The sequence below is a fragment of the Hemiscyllium ocellatum genome, chromosome 30, assembly GCF_020745735.1.
Source record: "Hemiscyllium ocellatum isolate sHemOce1 chromosome 30, sHemOce1.pat.X.cur, whole genome shotgun sequence".
Classification (NCBI taxonomy): domain Eukaryota; kingdom Metazoa; phylum Chordata; class Chondrichthyes; order Orectolobiformes; family Hemiscylliidae; genus Hemiscyllium; species Hemiscyllium ocellatum.
In genome coordinates, this window is record NC_083430.1 from 38,814,449 (window position 1) to 38,838,349 (window position 23,901).

Here is a 23,901-nt window from a genome sequence, read left to right on the forward strand (position 1 = left end):
TAAATATGGTGTTCTAAATTGGAGATAACAGTCAAGGGGTGGGGTGGGTGGGGTCTAACCAATGTTTATTCTAGCAATGCAGTGTATTATTGGCTGCCTACTATTGTGTGTTCAGTAACTGAGTTGCTATCCTGGTATGAGTTAAGGTTGTGCTTTTTTTGATTTTACAGGTGAGCACATGCAGGTAGCAAGTCTGATGTCTGAAGGGGGCACTGTGACCTCATGTGATGGAGAAGAGCTTGTAAGTGATGGAACATTAACTCCACAATCTCCAAGAATAATTCAGCATCAAAACATTGAAGATAGAATGAAATATGATTCTGACTGTGAGGGAGGACCAAGACCAGCAAATGATGAGAGAGCGGTGAGCATGATGAATTATGCAATGCCATTATTTATCAGAAATTTGTGTACTTTTTGTTTAAGGTTTTAATATCAAATACTCCCAAGTCAGAAGATGTTCACTGATTTGCAGTGTGCTGTTCCATTTGGAATTTCTCTGATAACTAAACAGCCCATATGTAGAAGTAACAAAGCCTGAATCACATCCAGGCTTTTGTGGAAAAGCAGCAAATAGCATTCACCAGTATCAGAGTATGATAATCTCTTAACAAATGAGAATCTAATTGAGACTCATGAAATGAAGTGGTCTGATTATAATAATTTGACTCCTTCACCACCAAAATCCTGGAAGTTAATATTGACCAGAAATAACTCAACCAGGCATGCACATACTATCTACAAGTCAGAATCTGGGTATTCTGCAGCAGATGAATCAGTTCCTGATTCCCCAAAGCGTTTTTACTATTTAAAAGGCATATTCCAGGAGCTAATGGTGTAATCTCCACTTGCCTCAATATATGTAGCTGTACCAGTACTCGTGGTGCTTTGTGTGACCAAGGACAAATGGGTTGCTTGATTGCCATGCAAACATGCCTCCTAAACACCTCCACCTCTGGCAGAATGTGGTGCCTTGTTCAAAGCCAACTTATCGTGGCTCTGAAGCACCTTCTAAAACTGTGACTTTCACCACCTAGAAGGACAAGTGAACAAGAAGAAAAAAGGGAACTTGAAGGCAAAAATGTCCCATGACTTTAATTGAAAAGCAGAACAAGTTCAAGGATCCTCAAGTCCATTTGTGCTCCTATTCCTTACAAATTAGTACCATCTCCAAATGCTTCTCCAAGTTATTCACTATCCTGCCTTAGCTATATATTTTGCTGTTTTTTTTTCACCATTGCTGGGTTAAAATATTGTAACTTCACACTGTCAGCACACTGCAGCCATTCAAAAAGGTGGCACACTCTGCAATCTCAAGGGAACGTATGAATGGGCACCGAAGTCCTGGGATTGAATACAGTAAGGTTGGTTAGATTAGTTTAAATTAATAGCATTGGTTTGATACAGACAACATTCCTTCTATATTGTCTCATTGTTAGATACAAAATGAAATTCTCTTCTATATTGTTGTTTGATTAGATATAAACAGAAGTTCCTTCTACAGTCTCCCAAAAATGGGCAGATGCAACACTGATTAGATACAGCGTAAAGGTTTGTTTCTGTTCCTGGAGAATGCTATAAAGCTGTATTTCTTTTGCACAGAGCTTTACCCCAATGCATTATTGGAGAAGTGCAGCAGGTCAGGCAGCATCCAAGGAGCAGGAGAATCAACATTTCGGGCATGAGCCCTTCCTGAAGAAGGGCTCATGCCCGAAATGTCGATTCTCCTGCTCCTTGGATGCTGCCTGACCTGCTGCGCTTTTCCAGCAACACATTTTCAGCTCTGATCTCCAGCATCTGCAGTCCTCACTTTCTCCCCAATGCATTATTGCCATGTTCCACAGGTCAGTATAGTTTGGGAAACACCTGTAGCTTCCCAGTGTGCAAAACCATGAGTAATTTGCAGTTCTCTCACACAAACTAGGTAACTTGTGAGATGTTAGAGCTTGAGAGCTATGTGAAACTCAGCATCATCTGCAGATTGTGGAGAATAACTTCTTCAGATCACATGCAAGTAAAGTTCTGACATCTTGAGGCAGAAAGTGGCATTAAAAGACAGCGATTAGCAGACTTAGTGCACGCAGAATTAAAGCATCAACCTAAAGTATTCAAGGTGGTGGAAATTTTCAGTAGTGTTAATTCCACTTGGTCAGCAATCTCAAGGTGCCACCTTTTGTATATTTAAATTTGAAAATGTACAGAAATGGATAGATAAACCATTTAATTAAAATTTGTAATGCAGGGGACAGTATGTTTTTAAAGAAGGATACGGATTGTGAAACACTGGAAACAAAACTAAGGAAACAGGAAGCCTGGGACTGTGTAATTCAAACAGGATATTGAGCAATAGATTCAGTATTGCTACCCATGCAGTTGCAAGTTCTCATGCACACATACCAAGTAAAATGTGTACTAAGTCCTGCTAATTTACTGTTTAAAAGCTATTTGAACTAATTTTAACATTGCAATGGTGCTGTTTTGTTTGTGATGTTCACATTCCTCCACCTACCCTGGAGAAATCAGTAGTAAGAATCTGTATTTTCACAAAATACAAGGTAATTGAATGATGTTGATTAAAGAGATTAGAAGTAAAATTATATCAAATCAAAGGGAGTCAATGATGAAATGTTGAATCTGAAGTTTGTCAGGGCAAGGTTTCTTGATGTAAAACCTAGGGTCAGTCACCAGATGTCCAGTCCAAGGTTTCTGGATAGTTGCCAGTTCTGTGGTATGAGGCAGGTGCCAAGCACTTCAGTAGCTTGAGAAAGTTGTTGAACTCTCAGGTTTGAGGTTAAATAAAGGTAGTGACAGTGTTAAGGTTCAGAGAATTGGTGCTAATCGTCCCAACCACAACCCAGGATGGGTAGTAATCTTTGCTACTTGTGCTATTCCATCTAGACTTCTTCCTGTCTATACACTGTACTTGTTAAAGAAGTGAAATAACCTTAAAACCTGTGGTTTAACTTCTCCTCACTGTTTTGATGCATAGAATCATAGAGATTGACAGCACAAAAAGGCCCATTAGCTAAGCACATCCAAGCCAGTCAAAAACAGCCACCTAACTTTTCCAAACCTTTTTCTAGCACTTGGAAGAAGTGCTTGTATGCTTTGGTATCACAAGTGCACATCTACAGTAAATACTTCTCAATAAAAGTTTCTGCCTCTACTATCCTTACCAGCAGTAAGTTCCAGATTCCCACCATGTTTTGAGTGAGAAATCTTCTCTTCCTCACATCTCTAAACCTCCTGTCCCTTACTCTAAATTTCTGATCAGTGATCCCTCAGTGAATGGGAAACATTTCTACCTGTCTGCCCTATGTCCCTTATAATCTGAAACATTTTAATCATGTCCCTTGTCAATCTCCTCTGCTTGAAGGAAAACAACCCCGGTTTGTCCAATCTCTCTTCAAAACCGAAACTCTCCAACCAGACAACATCCTGGTAAATCTTCTCTGCACCAGCTCCAATGCTATTATATCTCTCCTATAACGTAAGTTATAGAACTTCACACAGCACTTTAGCTGTAGCTTAACCAAAATTTTATACAGGTCCAGCTAAACCTCTCTATTCATAAACTCTATATCTTGACTAATAAAAGTAATTATATAATATGTCTCCTTAACCATTTTATCCATCTCTCCAGATACCTTAAGGGAGCAGTATACATGCACACCAAGGTCCCTCTGATCCTCAGTGCTTCCCAGGATGTTACTGTTCACACATATAATGTTCCCTTGCTTTGTTTGTCCTGTCCAACTGCATTACCTCACATTTATCCGATTGGATTCAACGTGCCACTGATCAGTCCATTTGACGAGCTCATCTGTATCCCGTTTGGAAGGATGTGGGGCAAGTGCAGGCAAATGAGACTAGTTTAGTTTGGGATTATGGTTGGCATGGACCGGTAACTGAAGGATCTGTTTACATATTGGATGACTCTATGACCTCTTTTAATTTAAGGCTGTATTCCTTACTATTTACCCACCCCATGAATTTTTGTATCAAGTACAAACTGAGTGATGAACCTTCCACCATTCAAACCTACATAATTTATATAAGCCACAAACAGCAAAGACCCCAACATTACACCCTTTATGACCCCAATGGACACACATTCATTCAGAAAAACATCCCTCAACCATCAATCTCTGCTTTCTGCCACTCAGCCAACTGAGAATCCACTTTGCCAAATTTCCTTGGATCCCATGGGCTCTGGCCTTTACAATCAGTCTCCCATGCAGGACCTTATCAAATGTCTTGCTACAATCCAAGTAGGCTACATTAAAAGCATTAAATGCATCTATACATCCTGGTCACCTCTTTGAAAAATTCAATCCAGATGATCAGACACGACTCCTTAACAAAAACATGCTGACTGCTCTTAACTTCCCCCACCCTCTTCTCTGACCTATCACCTCCATCCCCACCCCCATTCACCTATTGTCCTCTATGCTACTTTCTCCCCACCCCCACCTCATATATCTCTCCACTCTGCAGGCACCCTGCCTCTATTCCTCATGAAGGGCTTTTGCCCGAAACGTCAATTTTCCTGCTCCTCGGATGCTGCCTGATGTGCTGTGCTTTTCCAGCACCACTCTAATCTAGACTCTGCTCTTAATTAAATGCTCTCTCTCAAGTGGAGATTAGTTCGGTACCTCAGAATTGTTTCTGATAGTTTCCCTACAACTGAGGTTAAACTGATTGGCCTGTAGCTTCTTGGTTTATCCCTTGCTCCCTTCCTCAATAACAGTACCACACTGGCTGTCTTACGGTCCTCCAGAACCACTCCTGTAGCCAGCAATTAATTGGAAATTTTTCCAAGCAGTTGCTTCCTTGCCTCATTCTACACCTGGGATACATTTCATCTGGCCCTGGATACTTATCTACTTTTAAGCTTGCCAGGCCACTCAGAAACTCCTCTTTGTCAATGCTAATCTTATTAATTGTATCGCAGACCTTCTCTATATATCCATACCATTCCTTTCACTAGTGAACACCAACTCAGAAGCCTTTATTTAGAGCCCTACCTACATCCTCTGGCTCATGCACGAATTAATGAATCCTTTTCTTTCCCTCAGAGTCATAGAGTCCTACGGCACGGAGACAGGCCTTGTGGCCCAAACTGGTCCATGCTGACCAAAATGTCCATCCACGCTAATCCCATTTCCCTGCACTTGGCCCATATCCTTCTAATCCTTTCATATCCATATGTTTGTCCAAATACCTTTTAAATGTTGTTAATATACTCACCTCAACCACTTCTGCTGGCAGCTCATTGCGTATGCATACCACCCTGTGTAAAAACGTTGCCTCTCAGGTTCTCTTTTAGTCTTTCCCCTGTAACCTTAAATTGATGCCCTCCAGTCCTTGATTCTCCAACTCATTATCCCTTTATGCTTAATGTATCTGTAAATAATTTCTTTTTTAAAAAATCTTCCATATTCTTTCGTATCTCATTTTAGCTGTAAGAGAGTCATAGAATCCTACAGCACGGAGACAGGCCCTTAGGCCCAAACTGGTCCATGCTGACCAGAATGTCCATCCATGCTAACCCCATTTCCTTGCACCTGGCCTATATCCTTCTAATTTTTTCCTATGCATGTATTGTCCAAATGCCTTTTAGATGTTGTGAATATACAACCTCAACCACTGTCTGCTCATTCTATATACTTATCATCCTCTGTGCAAAATGTTGCCCCTCTGATTCCCTTTTATTCTTTTCCCTTCTTACCTTAAACTGATGCCTTCTAGTCGTCAATTCCCCAACCCTGGGAAAAAGACGGAGTGCATTCACCCTTTCCATGTCTCTCATGATCTTGTACACCTACATAAAGTCCTCCTTCAGTCTCCTCACTCTTAAGAAAAAGGTTCTAGCTTGTCCAACCTCTCCCCATAACACAGACCATTGGGTTCAGTCAACATCCTTATAAATTTATTCTGCACTCTTTCATGTTTAATAACATCCTTCCTATAACAAGTTGACTTAAACCGAACACAATACTCCAAGGGTGGCCTCACCAACATCCTGTATAACTGCATCATAACTTCCCAGCTTCTATACTCGGTGCCCTAACTAATGAAGGCCAGTGTGCCAAAAGCCTTCTTCACTGCTCTGCCTACCTGTGACTCCACTTTCACAGAACTGTGAATCTGAACTCCAAGATCCCTCTGTTCCACTATACTCCTTAAGGCCATAACATTCACCATGAAATTCCTTCCTTGGTTTGATTTTCCAAAATGCAGGACCTCATACTTGTCTATATTAAACTCTATTTGCCATTTCTCAGCCCACTTCCCCAGCTGTTCAAGTTCCTACTACAATTTCTAACAGCAATTTCCTCGCTGTCCATGATACTGCCTATTTTACTGTCATCAGCAAACTTACTAATCATGCCTTGTACATTCTCATCCAAATCATTGATTATAGGTAACAAACAGCAATAGGCCCAGCACTGACCCCTGAGGCGCTCCACTACACACAGACCTCCAGTCTGACAAGCATCCTTCCACTATTACCCTCTGCTTCCTACCATCAAGCCAGTTTTGTATCCAATTTTCCATGCGATCTAAATTTCCAGAGCAGCCTACTATATGAAACCATATCAAAGGCCTTACAGAAATCCATATAGACTACATCTACCGCACTGCCCTGTTCAACCTTTCTGGTCACTTCATTAATGAACTCTAACAAAATTGGGAGCCATAATCTCCCACTCACAAAGCCATGCTGACTACTCTTAATTAAACCTTGTCTTTCCAAATGCATGTATATCTTCTCTCTCAAAGTCTTCTTAGGCAACTTACAGGTGTTAAGCCTACTGGTCAAAGTTCCCAGGCTTTTCTTTGCAGCGCTTCTTGAATAATGACACAACATTTGCTAACCTTCAGTCGACCAGGACCTTACCCATAGCTAACAATGATGCAGAAATATCAGAAAGGGCACCTACAATTTCTTCTCTAGCTTCTTGGATCTATCCGGTCAGGTCTGGGAGATTTATCCACCTTCATACATTCTAATACATCTAACACCTCCTCTACGGTGATATGGACAGTCCCCAAGATATCACCACTAGCTTCCCCTAGTTCCAAAGTCCTTATGTCTTTCTTCATGGTAAACACAGAGGCGACATATTCATTGAGAACCTTGCCTGTCTCCTGTGGTTCTACCTATACATGTCCACTTTGGTCCTGGTGGGGCCCAATCCTCTTCCTCTAGTCATTCTTTTTCCGTTGATATACTTAAAGTGCCTCTTTGGATTCACCCTAATCTTCTCAGCCAAGGTTATCTCATGCTCCTTCTCATTCTACCCTTCTGATTTCCTTCTTCAGTAAACTCTTATATTCCCTGTATACCTCCAAGGAATACCCCCTTGATCCCAGCTACCTGTACCTGAGCCACACCTCCTTTTTTTCTGGTCAAAGCCTCAATATCTCTTGTCATCCAGGGTTCCCTATTCCTGCCAACCTTACCCTTTACTCTCACAGGAACATTTAGACCTTGAACTCTAGCTATCTCACTTTTAGAGGCCTCCCACTTGCCAGAGGTCCCTTTGCCTGCAAACAAACACTCCACTCAACCCCTGCAAGTTTGTGTCTAATTCCATCAAAATTTGCCTTCCCCAATTTAGAATTGGAACCTGTGGAACAGTTTTGTCCCTCTCCATAACTATTTTAAAATCAATAAAACTACAGTCACTGGTCCCAAACGGAACGAGGACATGCCGCAACCCAAAAGACTAGATTAGATTACTTACAGTGTGGAAACAGGCCCTTCGGCCCAACAAGTCCACACCGACCCGCCGAAGCGCAACCCACCCATACCCCTACATATACCCCTTACCTAACACTAGGGGCAATTTAGCATGGCCAATTCACCTGACCCGCACATCTTTGTGACTGTGGGAGGAAACCGGAGCACCCGGAGGAAACCCACGCAGACACGGGGAGAACGTGCAAACTCCACACAGTCAGTCGCCTGAGGCGGGAATTGAACCCAGGTCCCTGGCGCTGTGAGGCAGCAGTGCTAACCACTGTGCCACCGTGCTGCCCTTATGGGACTAGCCACACTCCCATACATCAGGAGCATTTCTGAACTGACAGTCAGACTGCTGCGACCACTAGGACTCATAACAGCACACAAACCAACAGCCACTCTCAGGCAACAACTCACTAGGACGAAGGACCCGATACCCAGCATGAGCAAAACCAATGTAGTATACAAAATCCCATGCAAGGACTGCACAAAACACTACATCGGACAAACAGGAGGACAGCTAACGATCCGCATCCATGAACACCAACTAGCCACGAAACGACACGACCAGCTATCCTCAGTCGCCACACATGCAGATGACAAGCAACATGAATTCGAGTGGGACAACACTTCTATTATAGGACAAGCCAAACAGAGAATAGCCAGGGAATTCCTAGAGGCATGGCACTCTATCAACAAACACATCGACCTGGACCCGATATACCGGCCACTGCAACGGACAGCAAGAACTGACAACCGGAAGCGGCAAAGACAAGCCACTATAAATGCCGGAGGAAACACCACAGAAGCGCTTCACAGGAGGCTCCCAAGCACTGAGGATGTCACCTAGAAAGGGGACGAAACGTTTGCCACGCAAACTCCCAGCTTGGTGAACAGAACCACAACATGCTTCCCCCACTGTCACCTCGAAGACCTGTCCTGCCCCATTTCCCAAGAGAAGGTCGAGTTTTACCCCTTCCCAAGTAGGACCCTTTATATACTGCTTGAAGAAACTTTCCTGAATGCACATAACAAATTCCACCCCTCTAAGCCCATAACATTCACCATGAAATTCACCATGTTAGGAAAATTAAAATCCCATACTATTACAACCCTATTGCTCCTGCAAGTCTCCCAGTCTTGCTGCATATTTGTTCCTCTAATTCTCATTGACTAATTGGGGGCCCATACTACAACCCCAATAACGTTACAGTTCTCTTCTTATTTCTTAGCTCCACCCACAAAGCCTCTCTGGATGATCCTGCAGTTATTCCATCTTTGATCTCTGCTGTGATGCTCACCTTAATCAAAAATACAACTATCCCTCCCCTCCTTCCACTACCTCTGTCCCACCGAAAGCACCTGTACCCTGGCACATTAAGCTGCCGGTCCTGTCCTCCCTTAGCCATGTTTCTGTAATGGCTATAATATCCCAGTCCCACATACCTATCCATGCCCTGCGTTCATCAGCCTTACCTGTCAGCCCTCTTGCATTGAAATAAATGCAATTTAATCCAACAGGTATTCCTTGCTCCTTGTTCTGTTCCAGCCTGACCTGTCTCTTCAACTTAGTATTTCTGATTACTCTATCTCCTTTGAGCTTTCCACTTGCCTTGCTGCTGTTGAGGATCCCATCCCCTGTCATCTCGTTTAATCTCTCCTAATCTCCCTTTTATACGTTCTATACTCCTCTAAAGCTTATTCTGTTTGAACCCTCTGTATCTCCTATAAGATTCCCTTTCTCTCTTAATTCAGTGCTGTACGTCTCTTGAATCTCCCACCACTCGAACCCAGTCATTCCTTTTCCTCCCTTCCTATGCAGCAGACTCACCCATGGTGCCATGAATTTGGCTCCCACTGCTTTTGCCTGCACAATAATCTCCCCAACAGTGTCCAAAATGATGTCTCTGTTAGAAAGGGGGATGGCCACAAGGGACTCCTGCACTACCTGCCTTCCTCTATTCTGCCCAGTGGTCACATGTGCTCTTTCTGCCTGTTTAATCCACGCCTGCTGCATGACCTTTCACTATGCAATCCATGACTCACTCAGCATTGTGGATGCTTCGTAGTGAGTTACTTGCAGCTCCGGCTCTGAAATGAGGTTTGTCAGGAGCTGCAGCTAGACACACTTCTTTCACATGTGCTCACCATGGACATTTGAAGCTTCCTGTTATGGCAAATCGTATAAGAGGAATATACCACAGATATATATCAGAATTCTGCTCCTTTAACTTCTTTTAAGCACAAATCCTTCTGGTCTTAGAAAATGGTTGTCTAAAAATATTGTTAGCTTACTTTCTACCCCATTTAGCTTCATTATGCTCCTTTATTATTTCGCTATTTCCAGTTAATCCCTTCCTCCAAAAGAAGACACATTCTTTTCTAAAATTTCAGACCAAGAACACACAATTTTCCAGTGTTATCATTGTTTTGATTTGTTTTTCCAATCAGCAGACCCCTGAAGCTGCAGCTGTTAAACTGGCATTCCCTTCTCTGCTCAGTTGAAGCTGAAGAATAAAGCCTTACAAACTGTAAACCCTTCAGAAGACCTTTCAAACTACGATGAAAAAGCTCTGATGAAGAGTCGTCTAGACTTCAAACATTAGCTTGCTCTCTCTGTCTGTTATGCTATCTGAGCCGCTATTACCTCCAGCATTTGTTGTTTTCAGCATAAATAAAAACCTTTTCTATGTACTGATTTCCCATGGTGGGCTGAATTTCCAGTAAGTCTCACTCACTTGGGCTGTGCCTTCTCCCAAGTGCTCATGCAAAGTGTAATCCAGTAGTGGTTATCACATTCGCTTTGCATGCAAAAAGGCCCTGGTTCTAAATTGCTGGGGTCACAGTGAAGATCTGATTCCTGATTTCTCCCCGCCCTATTCAATATTTTTTCAAGGTAGTCTCTGAAAGGCCTAATTCTATTGCGCTCTGTCATGTTTCAGAATTATTAAGCAATATCAGAAGGCATTAATTATCATGACATTTGGAGCAGAGACACCTGTTCCCATTGTAAAACTCCAGACCCATGAGCAGCTGATTCAGTCAACATCAGTAATGTAAATCAACCTAGTGACTCGTTCTTTCCAAGAGTCACTAACATTAACATGCACTCCCAAAGATGAATACAAGTGATACTGCAACTGTGGAAATGACAGGTTAACAAATCACAGTTATTGTTTTTAAGAGAGGAGCAAGAAAATTTAAACAGGGTGGCGAGGAAAGCAAGGCCATGCAAGTCTGGTGAAATACCTTCTTGAAACACCATGCCTTGTGACTAATTGAGCAGCTTCTCACTGTGTTAATAGGCTTGTGAAGGAACCACTTGCCCAGTCTGCACATTTGACACTAAGATAGATCAGAACTGTGAATATATTGGATGTTTGAGAGTATTGGAGAGGCAGTGCCGGGCATTGTGGGTTATTTCTTATTTGCCCAAGTCTTCTAACCATGGCTAGTGTTACTGTTTTCAAGTATTAACTATGCTTGTGCCTTTTTCAGGTGCAGTTACGGAACAGACGAAAGAAAAAAGGTGAGCGAAAATCCTACTGTCTGACATCTTTATCACCCATACTTTAATCTCACTCCAGACAGAGCATCTGTAGCCTCAATCTCTGTCTGTCAGGCATCAAATTATACTGAGTCAAAAAGTGTGGCAGTGGAAAAGCATAGCAAGTCCAGCAGTATCCGAGGAGCAGTAGAGTTGGCGTTTCAGGCATAAGCTCTTCATCAGGAATGTGGAGCAGGAAGGGGTCTGAGAGGTAAATAGGATGGTGGCGGTGGGGCTGGAGGAAGGTAGCTGGGAAGGCCATAGGTAGGTGTAGGTGGGGGCTAATTGTGATAGAATGATGGGTACAGTGGAGCAGATATGTGGGAAGGAAAGTGGACAGGTAGGACACATCAAGAGGGCGGTGCTGGGTTGGAGGTTCGGATCTGGGATGGGGGGCGGGGGGACGATTTGGAAACTAGTGAACTCGATGTTGATGCCGTGTGGTTGAAGGGTCTCAAGGTTTTCCAGCGCCACATTTTTGCCTCCGATTCTTCAGTATCTGCAGTCTTCACTTTCACCAAATTATAATGGATATGTGTATTTTTCCTTCTGGTATTGTGGATTTTTGAATATATAATATTTGGGGGCAGTTCAAGTAGGGTAAGGTGGAACTATGGAGGGATTTGATGATTAAAACTTAAGATTTAATGCGTTAGTGGACGAAGGGCTCAGGCCTGAAACGTTGATTTTCCTGCTCCTCGGATGCTGCCTGACCTGCTGTGCTTTTCCAGCAACACACACTCAACAGGGCTCTATTGCTGTTTAGTGGGGATGGAACTTGAAGCCTAAATAGAAAATAATGAAGCAGAATTTTGGACAAGGTTTAGCTGGTGGAATAATGGAGAATTTATTACTAATCCAGATGCTTTGACTAATGCAGTTAGTGAATTTGAATCAGTTTTGAAAAATTAAATATTCAATAAAATTAATACAAAGATAATATTAATGGTTACCATGAAGCCACTAGTTTATTTTAAAAGCTCAGCAGATTGACTAACAGCCTCTGGGAAATGAAACCTGCTGCCCTTACATAATCTAGCTTATTTGTGACTACATGCAGACAGGCAGCCACTGTAGGCCTCTAATGTTTGGCTGATCCTCACTTGCCTTCTGATCAGGCCTAACAAGCCACTAAGCAATGTCAAGTCATTTAAAAAGAATCATAAAATAGAATGGCCGACATAGCCGTAATCTAGGCACTGGATTTGGATACCACAAAGAAATTTCACATCCAGTTGACCATGTAAAGTTCTCATTACTAACATTTTGGGATCGCCAAAATAGGAGAGGTAGCCCACAGACCAATCAAGAGCCAGCGCCTAACTTTGATTTGATTACTAAAGATGACTATCATCCAATCTGGTCCATCTCTATGCTGAGGCCTGTACCCCATAATAGCCCTGGAAATCTTCAACACTGACTTTAGACCCCATGATGTCTCATTCTTATTCTAATCAAATTTTGGCAAGGAAAATAATGCTGATATCAACCGTTATCCTCCCACAACTGATAAATCAGTATTTCTTCATGTTGGACACCACTTAGAAGAAGCAGCAAGTACAGCTACAGCACAGAGGAACTCTGGTGAAGTACTTCAATGTTCATCATCAAAAGAGGGTATACAGCACTACTACTAGTCAAAGGTTGAAGAATACTGCTGCTAGATGGGGCTTACAGCTGGCGATGGGAGAACAAACACGAGGGAAGAACCTACCTCATCTTGTTCTTGCCAGTCTGTTTGTCCGTTACAGTTGTGATGGGAATGACCATTCCACAGTCCTTAAGGAGACAAATTCCATTGTGTTACTCCTGAGTATATTCTTTTGATGTTGTACGTTTCTCTGTAACAGGAGTAGCAACTGCTCTTAGCCGTAGACGGATATCATGCAGGGACCTCGGTATGGGCGAGTGTTATGGCTGGCTCTGGAAGAAGAAAGAACAATTTAGATTCATGTCACAAAAATGGAAACGCTGCTGGTTTGTGCTGAAGGGACCCAATCTATACTGGTACAACAGTGAGAATGTGAGTGTGGAAGGGCAGGTGTGAAAAGTTGCCCGAAAGCCTCACCTTTTTTAAAATCAATCATTCTTGCGAATGTGGATGTTGCTGGCTGTCATGTATTTATTGCCCATCTCTAGTTGCCCTTAGAGAGGATGATAATAAGCTGCCTTCTTGAACACAGTCCATGTGCTGTAGGTAGACCCACAATGCTGTGAGGGAAGGAATGCAGGCTTCAGCTCAGACTGGTGAAGAAATTCCAAAATTAGTCCAGGTGTTAATGATGCTTACCCAAAGCCAGAGGGACTGATATTATGCATCATGTCATTCAGTGCTGCTCTGCGATTTTAGCCTGAGTCCTGATTACACTAGCAGTTACTAGTTCCTAGGGCTGAAGGAAGGCCCAGTTAGGTATGTTTTTAAACTGCTCCTCCATAAACAAATCGCAGACCTCCTCTGCCCCATTCTTTCCCTGTTCTGTTCCCTGACACAAACTATGAAACATCTACCTTGTGCCAGGGACCATTCTTGTAGGATCCAAAAAGAGCTGCCTGTGGCAAATAGTAATATCAAGTAATTGTCTTCCCAAGCCATTTTAGTTGGGATGTTAGGCTCAATTCAAAAAGTATGTCTATTTAATTTAGTTTCTTACTAAATCACTGCAGTGACCTTTCTGAGCTGGTGTTTTAAACTATTTTACAATACGAGATAAAGTCGTCTGCTAATTTAAACCCGATGCACAGAGAAGCTCACCTTGCGCTGTAATCTGTTAAATTTCAAGAGGCAAAGAACTATCCCAGAGGTCACGATTGAAAGTAAAAATGAACAATTTTATTTCTTAACAACTATTTACAACTTATTTCTCTTAAACCTGTTTTTACCTCCCCACTGTACAATTCTGGTCTGATTTTTTTTTAAAAATCCCGATGAAGATTTATAAGAAAAACAATCACATTTCAAAAACATGCAGCTCTGTTGATTTTCCTTTGTAGATTTTCCTCTGTAGTCTTTTCTTTAGTATTCTGCTTCATAGGTCTTTTATATGAACAGGTACCTTTCAGAGAGCTATTTAGCTGGCAGTCTATACTTGTTGGTTTTCTTGGCAGTTCTCCCACCAACTAGATTAGATTAGATTACTTAACTGTTCAAATTGTCCAAAACATCGGATCGTTTCATTGATTTGATGTTGTCAAAATACTAAAGTCAAATTTTATTGGATTTTGGTATCTGGGTCATAATTTAATCTGATGGCTGAATTTGAATTTGTTTTTGTATCATGGCAACATAGCTCCAGCTATTTGTTTCACCTACTGTTACATTTTAAAATCTTTGTGCCACCCAGAAATTTCAACTTCCTTAAAAGTACATAATCCATCTACAACTTGATAACAACTACAATACCTGCGATTGTGAACAATTGGACATTTGTGAGGTACAATGTGGCCATCAACATCATACAAGTGGTATGTAACCGCCACCTGTAAAGTCATGGCCCAGCATAATCCCCATTCTATCATAGCTATTAAGCCTGGTTTAATGAAGAGTGCAAGCAAGCATGCCAGGAGCAACACCAGGCATATCTAAAAATTAGGTGGCAGCCTGGTGAAGCAACACAAGGCTACTTGCATGCTAAACAAATAGTATTAGTATACAATAGATTAGGCAAAGCGATTCTACAACCAACAGATTCAATCTAAATTTTGCAGTCCTACCAAATCCAGTTATGAATGGCGATGGAAAAGTTAAATAATTAACAGAAGGACAGGCCTCATTACTATCTCCATCCTCGATAATGGCGGAAGAGCCAGCTCATGAGTGCAAAGGACAAGACTGTTGCATTTGTGTCTATCTTTAGCCAGAAGTGCCAATTGGATGATTCATCTTAGTTTCCTCCTGAAGTCTTCAAAATCATAGATATCTGTCTTCAACTAATTTGATTCACTTCTCATGATCGCAAGAGACAGTTGAAGACACATTGGTACTGCAAAGGCTAAGAGGCCTACCAAAATTCCAATAATAGTGGTGAAGATTTGTGCTCCAGAACAAGCCACACCCCAAGCCAAGCTGTTCCAGTACAGCTACAACAAGGCATTTACCAGCAAGGTAGAAAATTGTTCAGGTTTGTCCAGGCAAAAAAGGACAAAGTAAACTTAGCCAATTGCCAACAAAATCAGAAATCGCTGGAAAGACTCAGCAGGTCTGGCAGCATCTGTTTCAGGTCCAGTGTCCCCTCAATTCTGAAGAAGGGTCACTGGACCCACTAGATCAGCACTGATTTTGTTCAGCAACTGCCTACTCCCTCATGCACAGTTTGGGATCTGATATGGCCACTTATTTCCTGACCTAATTACAGGCGTGGTCCAACATTGAACTCCATAGTGAGATGAGTGACTGTTGTTGACCTCAAGGCTGCATATATCTGGGTATGTTAGCGATGAGTCCTCACAAAACTGGAATTAATGTCAACATGGGGGAAGTCTCTGTTACTTGGAGACATTCTTAGCAAAAAGAAAGATGGTTGTGGGAGGTCAGTCATCATCACCTTTTCAACATCACTAAAGGAGTTTCTGAGGGCAGTATCCGAGACTCTGATATTTTTATCTACTCCATCAATGATCTTCCTTCCATCATGAGGTTGAAGTGGGAATGTCTGCTGATAATTGCGTAATGTTCAGCATCATTCTGATTCTTCAGTCACGGAAACAGCCTCTGTTCCTATGTTCTAAATCTTAGATAAGGTACAGTCAGCATAGTCTCAAAGGACAATAGGGCTGCTGTCTCATCAGAGAGATAACTATTGGTGATTTAACCTGATGGTCACTCTCAGGTAAGGGGAGAGGTTGATCTTCATGATAACCTCAGATGGTGCAGGCATTGAACCCATGCTGTTTCTGCAGCTCTGCTTTGCAAACCAGCTGTTCAGGCAACTGAGAGCTAACCGAACCTTAGTTCTGGATAACATCCAGGCTTGAGTTGATAAGTGGCAAGTAACATTCACACCAAACAAGTGCGAGCTTATGTCTTTGAGAAGAGAGTGAAGCCAACCATCACCCTTTGACATTCAATGGCATTACCATCACTAAATCTCCACTGTCAACATCCTAGGGTTTACTAATAACCAGAAACTGAACTGGATTAACCAGACACCTACTGTGATCATAAGAGCAGGTCAGAGGCTTGAAATTCTGCAGTGAGTAACTTACTTCTTGGCTCCCCAAAGCTTGTTCACAATTTACATGATACAAGTCAAGAGTGTAAAAGAATATTCTCCACTAGCTTGGATAGATGCAGTTCTAACATTCAAGAAGCTCAACACCATCCAGGACAAAGCAGCCCACTTGCTTGGCACCACTTCCATTATCTTCCACATATGCTCCTTTCACCACTCGTAAACAATTTACAAGATGCACTGCAGTAACCCCCTCAGGAAAATAGGAACAGAAGACCATTCAGCCCTCATGCCTGTTCCACATTCAACATTCATGGCTGATTTGTGGCCTAACTCCACATACCTGCCCTTAGCCTATATTCCTTAATATCTTTTGCTTTAACAAAAAAATATTGCTCAGATTTAAACTGATCCTGCCATTCACTCTCAATTGTGGAAGAGAGTTCCAAACATCTACCACTTTTTGTGTAGAAGTACTTCCGAACATCCCTCCTGAATGGTCCAGCACTAATTTTCAAAGTATGCCCCCTAATTCAAGTATCCTGAACCAGTGAAAATAGTTTACCTTTATCAACCTTGTCTTTTCCAGTTAAAACTTCAATCAGATGACCTCTTTACCTTCTAAATTCCAGAGAAAACAGGCCTAATCTCTCCTCCTAATTTAACCCATGAAGCCCAATACCTTCCAAACCCACAACATTGACCATATAAAGGATAAGAGATGCATAGGAACACAATCGCCATCACAATCGCAAGTTGCCCTCAAAAACACACACCATGTGACATAGAACAATATTGCTGTTCCTTCACTGTTGCTTGGTCAGATTCCTGTAACTTCCTCCTTAACAGCACTACAGGGTATGATTCAGGAAGGCAACTTAGCAACACCCTCTCAAAAAGAATAAGGGATAGTAATAAACAATGGACAAGCCAGCAATGCCCACATCCTGTGAATATTTTGTAAAAACTGTATCTGTGGGCTGAGGGGAGCTCTGGATGAAATCATGTTTACACTGCAGATGAGGCTGCTCTCCTGAATTTCTTTTCTTCAGCATTGTTTGGGATAGAGCAATTCAAGATCAAATTAAGAAATAGATTCAACAAGCAGTAATCCATGAATGTGAAAAATGAATAACGTGATGATCACGGTTGTAAATTTCAGTGATTAGTCTGGCCAGTGTCCATTGAGTATTCCCACAACTCTCACTCCTGAACTCCTGGCATCCATTCTTTAACGTTTGACTGGCATTTCGAGATCACTGTAGTTATTGGTCACACATTACAGGAGTTGTTTCATACCCTGGTGCGGTTTGTATGTCAGTAAATAGTGCTACTCATTCCCATTCCATTAGGAATTGAGTTCCCTGACATCTTCCTGTTTCTATTCCTTTCTTCACTGACCAGCTATAATTGAGACTGGAATTCTAATGAAGTCCACTCTCAATTAGTTGGTATAGAGGATGAGTGATTTCTTTCTTTTTGCACTGAGATCAGAGTACATGTTTTGCTGGGATGGGATGGAGAGGGAGAAATGTTTTCACTGGTTTGGTGTGGTGTTTTTTGTTCTGGCAGTAAAAAAAAGATTAGATGTTGCATGTTTAAAAGGATCAGAGGAAAATCGGTTGGCTGAATTGTAAGACTGAAAAGAAAGGGGTGAAGCAAATTCAAGTAAATTAATGCTTGTTTCCGAATAACTTGTTTGTGGTTCCTGATAGGATGAGAAAGCTGAAGGATTAATCAAATTGATTTCGTACTCTGTGGAGGCAGCTGGAGAGCACAAGAGAAAATTGTAAGTTTCTGAAACCCTCTCCCCTTTTTATGTTGTGCACATGAATGAATGTAAGTGGTAAGGTGGTGTGATCCAGTGGTCAGAGGAATAATGCTCCCCAAACATTGGTACGAATTTGGCTAACAGACTGCATGATAGTTGTCTTGACTACAGTTGACAGGTAACTAAGGAGAAGTGACAAGGGCAACAGAATTATCTAGAATTGGGGAGGGTGTGTGTACATTCTTCACCAAAGTAGCTATAATGTCAATGACTGCTGATACCATCGTGTCAAAGATCTTTGAAAACTGATAGGGGATGCTTCTCTCCATGATTTGTATGAAATCATTGACTGATAGTTTAGGAGTTTCTGTCAAAATCTAGACAATAGCATTCAATGTCATAAAGATGCTGAAATATGGGGAAGTTTGGATTGGCCTGAATCTTCTTGGATTCCAGAATTTAGTTCCTGCTCGATTTTCCTCCTCAGAAGTGCAGAAAGTATTCTTTTAACTGATAGATCAATGACTCCCAAAGTGGCACCAAGTCATGCAGAGCAGATACCTAGCCTGTGCTCATCTCAATATCACTGGGGTAGATACAGAAAAGAATAATCAGCTACGATCTCTATTACTGATCCACATACAGTGGCTCCTGCAACATTGGAAAACAACCATTTAATCTACCTTGCTACTGTTGGCACTTTGAAAGAGGTAACTATTTACTCCCATTCTTCTGTGTTCTCTCCTTCGCCCTGAAAATTTCTCCTTTTTAAGCATTTATCCAGATTATCATAACTCCTTGAATAAAACAAAATCTATATTTCTTTCTAAAATGTTTCCATTTATCTTAAATTTGCTTTTCTCTCTGGTTACTAATGCTTCCTTTTTGCTGCAGTGAAATCTATTTATACTTTTAACCATCCCTGTTCTGATTCTAATCTCTTCACAATTTCTCATTCTAATTCTGATCAATCTTCTCTGTACACTCTTCAAAATTCAATAAGAGGGGAGTGAACGCAATATGATTGTGGAGCTTGCAGAGTCATAGAGAGTTGGTATGATGATGGCGAGGTCATCCTGTCTGTTTTAATTTTTAGTCAAACTGTCTTCATTTCTTTCTACAGTGTATTCCAGCTTTGTCACCACAAGTTCAAGTCCTTTGTCTTTTCAGCAGACAATGTGGATGAAATGAGGAAGTAAGTAGTGCTCTTGATATAGCTAAAGTGGTATTATTGTAAACTCTTAACATTGTATGTCATGTACTAAAAGAAGACTAAATTGAACATCCAGAGTGGGAAATACTCATCCTATCTCCTGTAATATAATAAATGTGCCTAGAGTTTTTGCCCTTGATGTGTGGCTGGAGATGGCTTCTTGCAGCCCTGTATTCTATGAAACAAATCCCAAGTTAGTGCTAACACACCATAGTTCAGCGATGACCACATCCTTTGCTGTGCTTTCTTTGCTCAGTGCAGTGGGTGGTGCCTTTACCCCTAACTCTGTTCTTTATATACAGGTGGATTAACAGTCTCATCAGTGCCATTCAAAAGTACAAAACTGAAAAATCCTCTGAAAACAAAGAGGAAGGTAAGAAGCTCTTGGCAGAAAGATTTCCAGAGAGTTCCTACCCCAACTTTGAATAAATAAAATGCGTGTGTTGAATGTAGAAGGAACTGGGGCCCAGCAATTGCTGCACAATTCTTTAATGATTCAGAGATATTGGTTCATGTCAGAAGCAAATATCCACTGGAAAAGGAAACCTCTTTGAATTTATATTTGATAAGATAGTGCATTCAATATTGTGTGTTCAATTACAGACATTCAAATTGTGCGATAACAATAAATAAGATAAATAAATAAATCTTTGAATAGATACTTTGCTCTGCTTGATACTGAAACATGGACAGGTTTTTAGGTTCTTATCGAGTTCACTGTAGTGCCAACATACATAAAGTGCTCAAGTCCCAGAAGTGGAGCTTAAACCCATGACTTTGTAATTCAGAAATCCGATTGCTACCCATTAACTATCCCTAAAACTAACTATCTTTTCCAGGCATGTTTATTTATACAATTTGGCAATACAGATCAGTGCAGACCCACAGATAAATTGTTCTCTACCCTTCCCACACACAATACCCAACCTTTTGCTGATGTTACTGACTTTCACTGAAGTATAGATTCCATATGCTATGGATACTTTCTCCGGTATCTCACCCAAGTGGCCACTGTCTGTGAGCCAACAGTGTGAACTTTAGGAGTTGATTGGATTTAGAATCTTACCTTTTGCTAATCACTTATCTAGCAAGAATCTTTAATTCAGAATTTGCTGAGAATTTCCTAGTCTGTTTGGCCAGCTCCTTATTGAATATACTGAGCCACTGGTCGTCCATTAGAAATTATAGAATCAATCTTTGCTTTATCTAAGATAAGGTTAGATCAGGGTTAATGTTCTCGCGGGGACTGGAGTTAAAATGTATATTCTTTGTTGTAACACATTTTGTTGCCAAAGGAGGGAGATGTAATACCATCTATGTTGAGTGTAGCTCCATTGCACTCCCAAACTTGTATTTAAAAAAATGACGTTGTGTTTGATTTTGCTTTTGTTAAAACTGATTACCTGTTTTGCTACAGACTGCTGGAGTGAGACAGAGACTGAAGAATGTGATGATTCTCCAGAAATACCTGGCACTCCTCGATCCAAATCCTACCTTGTAAGTACACTCAGAGTTGAAGTGGTTAGAAAATAGGCAAAGAAAACATTCGACACTTCAATGTGAGCTGAAAGAAGGACAGGATCAAGAATACTAGAGTTGATACCGGCTGGTGTAAAAGATGCTGTGGGGCAGGGGCTTGCAGGGATTAGGTAATATCTGACATAGGTAATATCAATGCAATGCACTGTCCACAGGATGAAATCCAGTCTCTTTCTGATCTGACTAGTCAATACGTCATAGTCTCTGCCCTCTTCTCTTTTCCCCCACTCCCATTATTCTCTTGAATGTTCCAAAAGTTGTTATTCCCTATCAGGGTAGTGTTCTGTAGATACCAATTCCTCCCTGAGACCTTGGTCTTGCAATCAATCTCCATGTATGACAATATATTGAGAGTATTGATAGAATATTCAAAAACAGGCCTAATGTTTAGCATTACCTGATGTTCATACATGGGGAATATTTGATGGTCATGATTTGCTACTTAACCTGCCTTTCCAAAGGGATAACGGAGGGAAGGAGTAGAAAAAAGGAAGAAAGGAAGATGGAAGGAATTAGTTGTTAGAGATTTGAAAATGCTTAATTCATCAACAATAACATTTTTTCATAAGTATTTAGTCAAATCAGTAGCTAATAATTGTTACAACGATTTAGTAGTTAATAATTGTCACAACGAATCATGCCTCCATTTGTTTGTAGAAGAGCAATGATCTTTCACCTATAGAACGATTCAGACATTCCTCAGGTAACTATGGACAAGTTGGATGCAGTGGAGACACTGGCCGTCTTAGTGCGCCATCCAGCCCCAGTAAGGAGAGAAAGCTTTTTCCAGGTAGGAACAATTGGACAAATTCTCAAAGCTGCTGATATAATGTGTCTTTCAAGAAAATCTCATTTCTTCAAGATAATCTCTGGAAGAGTCTACTTGCCTTTATCCACTTTCCATACTCTCATATTGCATGGATTTTTTTCACTGACAAATTAAACATTTTCCATTCCTCATCAATCAATTCCTCCCTTGCATTCTATCTCATTCCTTGCCTCTGTACCTCAGGGTCAGTGCTACTGTTTCTGTCTTCTAACCCTTAACACAAATGATGATATGAGCTTCTGGTTCAACTTTGAAAACAGCTACAATTGGGGGATCTATCTGCCAAAGTTTCCAAATGTGTCCTATCCAGAAAAGTAAGACAAGTCCAATTTAGTCATCTACCATCCCATCAGCTTCCTCATAAACCTCAGCAAAGTGATGGTAGGAGTCATCAACAACATTGTTAAGTGGCACTTATGCACAAGTAGTATGCTCACAAGAGCTTCCTTTGGATTCAGTGAGGCAGACTCAGCTCCAGAACACATTACAATCTTCCTCCAGATATGGAAAAAAGACCTGGATTGTAGAGGCTAAAGTGACTTCCTTTAACATTGGCAGTATTTGACCGAATTTGAAAACAAGGAATCAGTAAAATTGAAGTTGATATAAATCGGAGAGAAACCACTTCACTATTTAGAGCCATACCTAACACAAAGAAAGATAGTTCCAGTGTCGTAAACACAATGATCTTCATAAACTTACCCAATGAGCTTTTTTCCATAATAACATCAGAAATGGGAATGTTCACGAACAGTTACAAAGTGGTACAGTTGTGTTCATAATTCCCTGACTAATGAAGCAGTTTGTACACATGTGCAGCAAACTTGGACATCATCCATGTTTGGGCTGATAACTGTTAAGTACCATTTGCCCCACTCGAGTGTTAGGCAGTGACCATCTCAAAAAGAGAGTCTAACAACTTCCTCTGTTATTAAATTACATTATCAACAATGAAACCTTTACTATCAATATCTTAGGGGTCATTATTGCTAGCAATATAGTAACCAGCTTTATGACCTATAAAGCAGTTTGAATGCTTAGTATTCTGCAATAAATGACTCATCTCCTGTTTCCCCAAAACCTTAACACCACCTCCAAAAGTATAAGTCAGGAACATGATGGAACACTATACACTTGCCTGAATAAATGGAACTCTAACAATTCCTGAAGCTCAACACAGCAAGTACATTTGAGGCACCAAATTCACCATTTTAAAGACTCAATCCTCCCAATGCCAGCACAATGTGGCTACAGAAACCTGTTAAATCTTTTAAACAGCAACTCCCAAGCACACTACCACTTAGAAGGACAAGGTTAACAGGTAGATTGGAATATCATCTCAAAGCTCCCCTGCAAGTTAAATAACTGCCCTTCCAAGGAAATATATTGCTGTTCCTTTCTTGTTGCTGGATCAAATACCTGAAACAACTATGGGAGTACTCTCACAGACAATATTGAAAGCGTTTCATCATTTCTTTCATGGGCAATTCAGGATGGATAATAAATCTGATCTTAACAGCGAAGCTCACCTCCCATGAGTGACTAAAGAGAAACATCCACTCCCATCATCCAACAGTGGGACTACCACCACTTGATTCCACTCTTATTGATCTAATCGGAGCCAGGACCTAAGCAAAATTGATCCTTTTTTGTTTCCTGTTTATTGACCCTGGAACCACCTTATGCCCCCCACCAACACCAATATCTATCCACAGCCCCTTCCTTTTCCTTTGACCTGCTGCCCTGCACAAAGAGAGGATTGCATTGAGCTGTTATTGCTGTCCGAGTATTGTTAAATCATTTCCTAGCATTCATTGTTTACATGTATAGATGGAAAATAAGCTTAGGTGAGGTACATGTAAATGGTCACCACCTATTGAAGTGGACCCCAATATTAGCACATTGGGGGAATGTGGGAAAAATCTATTTACCAGAAGAAGCACAATTTTGACAGGACTACTGCTTGTTGAGTGTGGACCAATTCCAGAGCAGCTTCAGTGGAAGCCTTGCATTGAATTTACCAATAGATGTCTGTCTCCCCAAGATCACTAATTTCTGCCACTTCCAATTTTGTAGTTCAC

General features: G+C 41.2%; 1 protein-coding gene across 2 annotated transcripts in view; it reads left to right on the forward strand.

The window, feature by feature from the left end:
* Positions 1–23,901, forward strand: part of cnksr1 (connector enhancer of kinase suppressor of Ras 1) — a 102,965-nt gene that overhangs the window by 75,053 nt on the left and 4,011 nt on the right. For both annotated transcript variants that reach the window (XM_060847618.1, XM_060847617.1), the window contains exons 12-19: positions 171–364; positions 11,252–11,282; positions 13,151–13,323; positions 18,184–18,257; positions 19,363–19,434; positions 19,755–19,825; positions 20,870–20,949; positions 21,649–21,781. In XM_060847618.1, the coding sequence (XP_060703601.1) occupies positions 171–364; positions 11,252–11,282; positions 13,151–13,323; positions 18,184–18,257; positions 19,363–19,434; positions 19,755–19,825; positions 20,870–20,949; positions 21,649–21,781 (828 nt within the window). The remainder of the gene's footprint in view (positions 1–170; positions 365–11,251; positions 11,283–13,150; positions 13,324–18,183; positions 18,258–19,362; positions 19,435–19,754; positions 19,826–20,869; positions 20,950–21,648; positions 21,782–23,901) is intronic.